The sequence below is a fragment of the Antechinus flavipes genome, chromosome 2 (assembly GCF_016432865.1).
Source record: "Antechinus flavipes isolate AdamAnt ecotype Samford, QLD, Australia chromosome 2, AdamAnt_v2, whole genome shotgun sequence".
In the NCBI taxonomy this organism is placed as follows: domain Eukaryota; kingdom Metazoa; phylum Chordata; class Mammalia; order Dasyuromorphia; family Dasyuridae; genus Antechinus; species Antechinus flavipes.
The window spans coordinates 7,724,356-7,733,302 of NC_067399.1; the positions used below are offsets into that span (position 1 = coordinate 7,724,356).

General features: G+C 59.5%; 1 protein-coding gene across 3 annotated transcripts; it reads right to left on the bottom strand.

Moving 5' to 3' along the window:
• Positions 1-2,187: 2,187 nt before the first annotated feature.
• Positions 2,188-8,735, bottom strand: LRATD1 (LRAT domain containing 1). 3 transcript variants are annotated; one of them, XM_051974124.1, is made up of 2 exons: positions 8,642-8,735; positions 2,188-5,973 (listed from the first exon to the last, which is right to left on the bottom strand). In XM_051974124.1, exon 2 carries the CDS (start codon positions 5,947-5,949, stop codon positions 4,981-4,983), a length of 969 nt encoding a protein of 322 aa, XP_051830084.1. In that variant the 5' UTR covers positions 5,950-5,973; positions 8,642-8,735; the 3' UTR covers positions 2,188-4,980. The 3 variants fall into 3 exon arrangements, with proteins under 3 accessions (XP_051830084.1, XP_051830083.1, XP_051830082.1); XM_051974123.1 differs by lacking the exon at positions 8,642-8,735 and adding an exon at positions 7,400-7,517; XM_051974122.1 differs by lacking the exon at positions 8,642-8,735 and adding an exon at positions 6,877-7,393.
• Positions 8,736-8,947: the final 212 nt, after the last annotated feature.

Genomic DNA, 8,947 nt, shown 5'->3' on the forward strand with positions numbered 1-8,947 from the left:
GGGATTGCCTGTGGACCCTGCTGTTCCATAAACATCGAAGGTCAGGACTGACCTTGACCTACCTCATGATCTCTGCCAAGGCTGGAGTCATTGATAAATAAAATCATCCGTTGAGAGGGGACGTACAGCTCCCCCATATTTAAAAGAAATGAGGAAAAAGTTTTTTCCTTCCTATTAAAAGCACATCTACCAGCCAAGACGGGAAGTGGGGTGGGGCGGGAGGAGAAGAATGGTACAAGGGAGAGCGCCCTGGACTTGGAGTCAGAAGGCGAGGATTCAAATCCCGAAACAACCCCTGGTGAGGTGGCTGGGCTGTGGGCCAGGCCTTGTCCTTCCCAGGACCTGTTTTCATGTTGGAAAGGATTAAAAAACACAAATATCTCATATGGGTTAGAACTCTACCCCCCGTTTCACGCTGTACTTTTGTGGGCCAAATCCCCGGAGGCCGGACTTCCCCTTTCACAGTCCTCGTCTCAGGGGAGGAGAAAGGAGCCCCGGCCCGAAGGATTTTGTACCCTCCAGCTGCCTATAAGACAAGGGGCTGCCCCTTTTCACGGAGTTCTCCTGTCTTGAAAACTCAAGACTTTCTTGGCAAAGGACCGGGGGTTCTCCTTGAGAGGGAAGCCTTGTCAGTCAGTGAGGGATGCTGGGACATTCCCAGTCAGTCAGCTGGGGATGGAGGTGAAGGGATCACTTTCCAGCCTCGGCAGCCCTAACCCTCACACTTTCCCAAGCGTGATATTCTAGGGGAAGCCTGGGAGTTCTCAGGAATACAAACCCTCCACCGGGTTTTGCTAGTTTCACACCCGCCTTCCAGAATCCCACTGCAATCCATGGACGCGGACCCGTCTCTGCCCTCTATCACAACACTTTCTTTCTGGGTACCTATTCAGGGGAGAATAGTGGCGAGCCCTGGATTTTAAGTCAGGACACCTGACTCTGCCCCTTCTCTCATCATCTCTCTCAGTTTCTTTCTCTGTAAAATGGGGATAATATATAATAACACACACACACACACACACACACACACACACTGCCTACTTCCCAGAAGGAACTCTTCAAAACAGAAACTATTCTGCTGATTACAGAATGGAGCTGTCATTTGAAATATTCCCACACTACCATCACACTCAGCATTGTCCCGCCCTTAGTATAGTTGCTGAGTATGTTTCTGAAGGGATGATCATATAATACAGCCAACAATGATCAACTCTAACACTTAAATCTTGTAGTTGAGAATGTCCAAGTGACTTGCTCAAGATCACACAGTTGGAAATACTATTTTCGACAGCATTTTGAGGGTTCCGAGGCATGTTGTTCCCAACAGTCCTGTGAGACATACACACATATTCTTGGTCCAATTTTTATAAATGAGGAAATTATTTCTGGAAGAGGTTTCCTTTCTCATCATCAGGAATCATGGGAGCCAGAGACCTAGGTCCAAGAGAAAGTCTTGGATTTGCCCATTTTGATTTGTCGTTGATAGTTTGTTTCAGAACCACATGGATCTCCAAGGCATTTCTCTTTCCCACAGACTCTGCCCTTAGAGCCAAAAAAAATTTTAGAGCAGAAAAATTTAAAAAAAAAAAATAGCTTCACAAAAGCCCAGCACTAATCAAGCTTGATAGTGACACACTCCACCTGGGAAGACGGGACTAAGAAGTCAGAGGGACACCTTGTTCAACTACAGGTTACAGATCAAAAAACCCCAGGCTGGGGAGGGAGGGTCCCGCCCATGGTTATACAACTAAGTGAACACAGGTCATAGACTCAAGGATCATCAGGTGGAAGGTACCTTCCAAGGCCCTCTCATCCAACCTTGTCACTAACAGATGAGGAAAGGGAGGTCACACAACAGCACTAGCTTGCCCAAGGTCACAAGAGCCACATCCGAACCTCGGTTCTCTGAATCCCAAATCAGGGCTCTTTCCCTTGAATGACAATTATCAGGCGAGATCATCAGAATCCTAATTTGTAAATAGCATGTTTTCCTCTTCACATGGTTTAATGAAAACCATCCCGGCCTCGCCGATTCATTTAAAGGTCACGGAACGAGCCAGTGGATGTTTAAACAACATTCTCATTCAGCAGGAGCTGTCCACCTGGCCCACAGAGCAGCGCCCTTTCCAGCCATCCCCATGGGTCCCGGGAGAGCCTTCCAGGCCCTCGGGAGAAACGAACACTGCATTAACTGACAAACTGACAGCTTTATTACCAACCTAGTATCAGCAAATAGAAAACTCTGGAGCATCCCCCACTCTCTGTACCCCAGTCTAGGCTCAGCCATCGGAAATCCCTGGGGTCAAGGGCCCGGGACCTTAGCAGGAGTCAAAGAAAAGGTGACTCTTTCCGGGACCCCTGTCCTGTGAATTTGGGGAAGAGGATAAAAATCAAGGATGAGGAAACCAAGAAGGAGGCAGCCTCAGGGACCGATACATTAGATGGTATTTAATAGAGTAAGGAGCCAAGATATAGATATCAAATATCAGCCAGGATGCAACCAATAGCCACTCAGAGCATGGGGCCTTAGCAGTGCCATCCTGGTCCTGGGAAGAGAGGCTGGTGGGGGCTAAGGCAAAATGAACCGCTGAGGGCTGGCAGACAGCAAAAAGAAGTCATTACTAAAGGGCTTTCTGGGAGGAGTTTTCTCCCCTCGATTTCTTTTTTTTTTTTCTTAAACAAAGGTAGATGCACTTTCCACAGTTTTAGAAATGACCTCATCGGGGAAGTGGTGAACACCAGGACGATACGGAGCATCCATCACCACGCTCTGACTTTTTGATCCCGAGAATTAGGATTAGACAACAGATAAAATTGGGAGGGAAACAAAAAAGCCAACAAAAACGAACAGCTCCAACGGAGGCTGTTCTCATCTCCGGCATGCTCCAGTTTGTGCCCTCTTGAAATTTTGCAACTATTACTGCGATCTCTAAAGCGCCTCCCGGCCCAGGCCACCAGGCCGGCCGTCGCCGTCCGGCCAGATCGGAGCCGTCTATCCCATTTGTCATCTCCTGAGCAATTGGTCCAACACACCCCGGCTCTATTTTGGTGACAGATTCTTAGGTGAGGGCAGGAGATGCTGGGGGTGTTTCTTGTGCACTGTGAGTCAGAGCCAGTCAGACTGGTAGTGCAGGGACTGGGGGAGGGGAGCTGCAAACCCACACCCCTCCTGCGTGCCTGGAACAAGACCTGGCCTCGGCCCACTTGCTGTTCTCCCTTCTGTCTCTCCCTGGCTCTCTCTGTCAATCTCTTTCTCTTCGAATTCTAAAACTAAAAGAAAATTTGGTCTACTCTCGATTCATGAGGGGAGATTAAAAAATTGGCCCACTTTCGATTCATGAAGGGAGATTAAAAAAAAATTTGGCCCACTCTAGATTCATGAAGGGGAGAGAAAAAAAGGGGGATTAAGAAGTAGAAACAGGCTATTAGAAGAATGAGTTGTGTATGTGTGTGTGTGGGGGTAATAACAAACAGAAAATAGCATAAGGAGAAAGAAACCTACTAACCATTTCCCATGAGCTAATTTAAAAACAATCCTGGAACTGAGAGAAATTCAGTCCAATCTACCCCCTGATTAGAGACTTTACCTATCCTGGGGCTGCCGTCAAAAGGCAAAAATAAAATGACAGTATTCCAAAAACGATTCTCGGAATATTTGAGAACAGAATCCAGTGAAAGGCAACGTTAGCTAAGCTCTTAGCTACAGATCCCCTCCTTACGGCCCCTGGTTATTTAAACCATCATGGATTCAAGCCATGAAAAGCAAAATTTCAATTTGAAATTTTATTAACAGGTCCCTAAAACGCTTCAATAAAACATCAACGTGATTGACTTTGTTGACATGATTGGAAAATGATTCTTGCTGTTTTCTTTTCTCCTTTAAACTTTGCCTGTTGTCCCAGTGACTCAGATATTTTAGCAAAGTCAGACCAAGTTGCCGGCCTGTGATGGGCCGGGTTCCCTTCTGCCAGCTGGGCAGTCCTGGGCAATGGCTACTCGGCTCCCTCGGCTTCCACCCAGGTGGGACGGGGTTTGAAACAGCCAGAAGGGAGGGAGTCTAGCTGCTCTTACAAGGCTTACCAGGAGGGGTCACCCTCTCCCTTTCCTGGGGGCAGGAGAGGGGCCGGATCTCGGCTACCTGGCTGCCCGAGCCCAGGCCCTGGGGGGAGGGGAGGTAAGGGGCCCAGCCTCCTCCGTGGGCAGCCACCAGCTGAGGTCCCTAGGAATCCTGGGGGCGGATGACACCTCTGCAGGAAGTGGCAGAGCTGGGCTTGAAGCCCAAAGCTTCTCCAGAAGCCAAAGCTGTCTGAGGTCAGAGGGCCAGGGACTGTACTTTACCCCGATCCTGGGGGCGGGGAGGGAGTTTCCTGGGAATTATTCACAGGAGCTCAGGAGAATGGGCTCAGTCATTTCTTTTTTGAAAGAAACCTACAAACCCAAGGACCCTGAGATCCACAAGAAAACCCGGGGATCAGTCTAAGCCTTCTGGGGTCCCCTCCCCTTTTCTGTAGGGCTTGCGTTTCGCAGGCCACGGGGGCACAGTCCCCACTTGGCAAAGGACAAGTGGTTCGATTTCACCCAGAAATCTCTTCCCTTTCTCCCAGCTGCAAAGGGGCTCAGCCTGCCTTCTCCCCCTCCCCTGGGCTCCCGCTCCGGAAAGGGGGGCCCGCGGGCCCTCCCACTGGCTTCAGCCCTTCCTCCCTCCTCCTCCGGACGGCTCCTTCGAGCCCGGCCGTTACCCCCAAAGGTCTAAACGTCTGAGGAGCGAGACCCCGCGGCCGCCCATCCCTGGCAAGGTGGCCGGCAAGTGGGGGCGCTGGGCCTGCCGGGTGAGGGAGGGGGCCGGTCGTGTTACGTAGAGCGGATGGCCGCCGTCGGGAAAGGAAAAGGAGGGAGGGGGCGGGGGGAGACCGGGCGGGGGCAGGGCCCCGGGGCCGGGGGAGGGGCAGGAAGGCGGCCGGCAGCGGCGGCGGGTCCCGGCTACTCCTTGCCATCTACCAGGGCGGCCAGCTCCTTGATGACCCTGAGCGTGCCGCTGGCGTCCAGGCGCCGCTTCTCGCGGATGAGGTCCTCCAGGCTGTGGAACCTGGCCGTGTGCACCTTGCCGTCGCCCAGGTGCACCTTGAGATAGTACTGCAGCTGCGGGGGCTGGCTGCCCGCCGGCAGCTCCCCGCCAGCCTTGAACTCGCGCTTGCCGAAGCGGCACCAGGCGGCGAAGCTCTCCGAGTTGGTCCAGCACACGTCGGGGCTCTTGAGGCCCAGGTGGCCGCAGGCGTTCTGCACCACCAGCTCGGCCACCAGGGGCCGGTAGCGGTACCAGTTACTCACCACTCGGCCCACGTTGGCGGCGCCCGCCTCGTACAGGCTGTCCTGGCGGATCTCGCCCCGGTGCAGGTGGATGACCTGGCCGCCGCCCACGTAGACCGCCCAGTGCGGAGGCGGCGGCGGCGGGGGCGCCGATCCGGGGGGCTCCCCGGCGGCGGCGGGGGCCGGGGGCCGCAGCCACAGCAGCTCCACCAGGTCTCCCGGCTGGCAGAGGGCGGGCAGGGCCGTCACGGCGTAGACTCCCAGGTCCCCGGCGCCCCCGCCGGCGCCCCCGCCCCCCTTGGAGAAGATGCATTCGGGGCCGCGGAAGGCGGAACACTGGGCTTCGTGGAGCACCAGCTGGTGCACCAGGTGGTGCGGGTGGTGGGTGGGCGTCCCGGGGCCCGGGCTGCCCCCGCCGTCCGCGTCGCCCTCGCCGTCGCCGCCGCCCCCGCCGCCGCCGCTGCCGGGGGGGCCCTTTACGCCGTACTTGTCCGGCTGGCCTCGCTCGTCCACGTCCTCCTCCTCATCCGAGAAGAAGTAGGCGACCCCGACCCGCAGCTCGTCCTGCTCGATGCCGGACGGGTCCCCGGTGGGCAGCTCGCTGTAGCTCAGGTGCGTGATCCGGTCCAGTTGGTTTCCCATCAAGGACAGGCCGATGCCGGGGAGCTGGCGCGGGGCACGAAGCAGCCAGTCCCCGATCCGGGGAAGACAGACAGAAGAGAAAAAAGAAGTGAGAAGAGGCGGGGGCCGCTCACCCGAGTCCCCCAACCCCCGAGCCTCCCGCCTGCGAGAACGGGGACAGATCCCGCTGCCGCGGCCAGTCCCGGGGAGCCCAAGTTTGCCTCGAGCTGCCCCGGAGGCGCAGCCCAGCTCAGGCCCGAAGCACTCTCCCCGGGGTCGGGCCTGCGGCTGCCTCGCCCTCCCCAGCGCTCCAGCCCAGCCTAGACTGAGCACTTTCTGGAGCCGCCTCCTCTCAGCCTCCGCCGGGCGAGCCTTCTTTCTCGCCCTTCTCGGCCCCGTCAGGTCGGGGCCGTTCGGAGCGAGGCCAGGCGGAAGAGCCGAAGCCCCGAGGCCGGCTCCTGCCCAGCCTGACCCCGGCGCCCTCTATCCCAGGACGGGCCCGGAGCCCGGGGAAGGCTGAGGGCTCCTGGGCGCAGCTCTCCAGTTTGGCCGGGCTGCGGGGGACAGGAGTGGGTGGCTGGGGGATCGGGCAGCTCGCGGTGGCTCGGAGGAGGCCGCCCGTTAGAAGGGAGGAGGCAGGGGCTGGCAGAGGGCAGGGTTTCCAGGGAAGAAGTCTCAGGGTCCCCGCGGCCCTCAAGGATAGACGGTGACGACGGGGATCCCCGGCGCCTCTCGGCGCCGCTCAGCGCAGAGCGCACTGCCGGGGAGTCCGGCCGAGCCCTCTGTCACACGCACACACACTCACGCACACACACACACACTCATGCACGCACACACACTCATGCACACACACGCACACCCTCCTACTTCTCTCGCCTATTTGTTCAATACAGCGCATTCTAGCCCTGGAAAACACCCCCGAGACCAGCCCCAGCCAGACACACATACCCTTCTCTCCATTAATAACTAGGAATGGACAGCGGAGGTGGGGGGATCGAAGGATTTAGCGCTGCAAGGGATCCATGGAGCTTCCGATCCCCCTCCCCATTTTGAAAGGGGGGGAACTGAGGGCCAGTAAGTGTATATGACCAACCCAAGGTCACTCAGCCAGTAGGTGGCGGGGTCGGGATCGGAACCTCCCCGGCCCACCGTCTCCAGATGTGCTCGAGCCAGCTGCGCCCCCTCCCCACCTGTCTCCCGGTCGCTGCCGCGGCAGCCACAAATAGGCAGGTCCCGGCTCGCCCCCTCCTCGCCTCTCCAGCCTCGGGGAAAGCTGGCGGGGAGCGGCCCAGAAGGGGGAGGAGGAGCAGCTGCACAAAGGCAGGAGGAGGCAGGGGCGGGAGGCGCCGCCATCCCCCGCGCAGCAGGCACCCCGCACAAATACGCCACCCGGTCCGGAGAGGCCGGCCGGAGGCTGGAGGCGGGGGAAGGGGGCAGCCCCGAAAGAAAGGAACGCCGCGTGGCCTCGTACCGGTGGCTTCCCTGCTCCCGAAGCAAGCCCCAAACTCCTTCAAAGTCTCCTTGGCCCCATGGGGGCGGCGGGCGAGTCCCCGGCGGCTCCAGGGGGTGCTGGCGGCGCACGGCGGGGAGGCTCCGCGCCCGGCGCTGCGCGCGCTGGCTCGCTGGCTGGCTCTGCGGAAGGGCTCGCCTCGGCCGGCTCTGCTCCCACCCGGCTCCAACGGGCCGGCGGCCCCGCGGCTCCCCGGCCGGTCCCCACGCCGCCCCCGGCGCAGGCTGCTGCTGCTCCCGCGGCCGCCGCCTCGAGCTCCGGCTCGGACCCCCGGCCCCGGGCGGAGCTGCCGCGCTCGCCACCCTCGGCGCAGCTCTGCCCAGCCCGCTCGGCTCAGCTCTGGGCTCCCCCCGACAGCGGCCGCCCGCCTAAGTACCCCCGGCCCCCGCTCGGCGGAGGCCGCCCCGCCCTAGCCGGCGCTCATTGGCTGCCGCGCCGCCCTCCCCTTCCCCCCTCCCCGAGCAGGGGGCGGCCCCGGAGGGTGTCAATCGTGGCGGGGCAGCGCTGGGCAGGGCTGCCAGCGGCGCGCTGGGTCTCTGCTGGCCAGGCAGGCGCGCACACTCGGCCGCGCACACACACTCTGGCACGCCTGCCCCCCCCACGCGCACACTCACCCGTGGACACACCCCCACATGCCTCCACTCGCGCCCCTCCAGGCATAGGCACTGCCACACACGCATACTCCCTCATGCACACACTGACACGCCTGCACGCACGCCCGCCCACATGCCGCCGTCTCCTCCTCCTCCTCCTCCGCCTCCTCACCCAGGCCCAGCCTGAGGAGGGGTGGCGGGGGCGGGGTTCGGCGGGACCCGGGTCCCAGCTCTCCCTGCTTGAGCTCCCCTCGCGATCACTCCCTCCCTTTCAGGCCCCGGCTTCCCGGCCACCTAGCTTCGGAAAGAGCCCATTTTCCTGCCCGGTGGCACCGGCGACCCCAGGGAAAAAAAGCGCGCGGAGCCAGCCCTACCCCACTGAGTCTCCCCCCGGCCTGGGCCCTTTCAGCCAGCGCGGACCAACTGAGGTGCGCGAGGTAGGGCCGAGCGGCTCCGGCTGCGGCAGCCTCCGCCTCTGCGGCCGCCTCCCCCCACTCCCCAGCCTTCCATCTGCCCCAGCAGAGCTTCGGCTAAGCCCCTGTCGTTGGAGCCCAGGCAGATTCTTAGCCTCCATCCCCATCACCAGGGATACTCCTAGAGGCGCACTTACCCGCCCAGCCCCCTGGGGCGAAGACCCCCCCCCATTTATGCAGCGGAGCCCTAGATTCGGGGTCAGGATGTGGCTGGGAGCGAGACTAGGGCTCGCTAAGTGTAGCGCACTCCACTTCGCAAAGGAAGTCGGGTCAGGAGAGGGGGCGTGGTCTGGTCCTGGCTAACGCGGACGGAGAGAGACAGAAGTGCGATTCATCTTCAGACTCCCCATGCAGGACCTTTCCACTCCCTCAGGGGAACTAAGGATTCTTAGTAATTACAACGTGTCTTCGTGTCACATTTTGCCGGGACTAATAATAGGAAT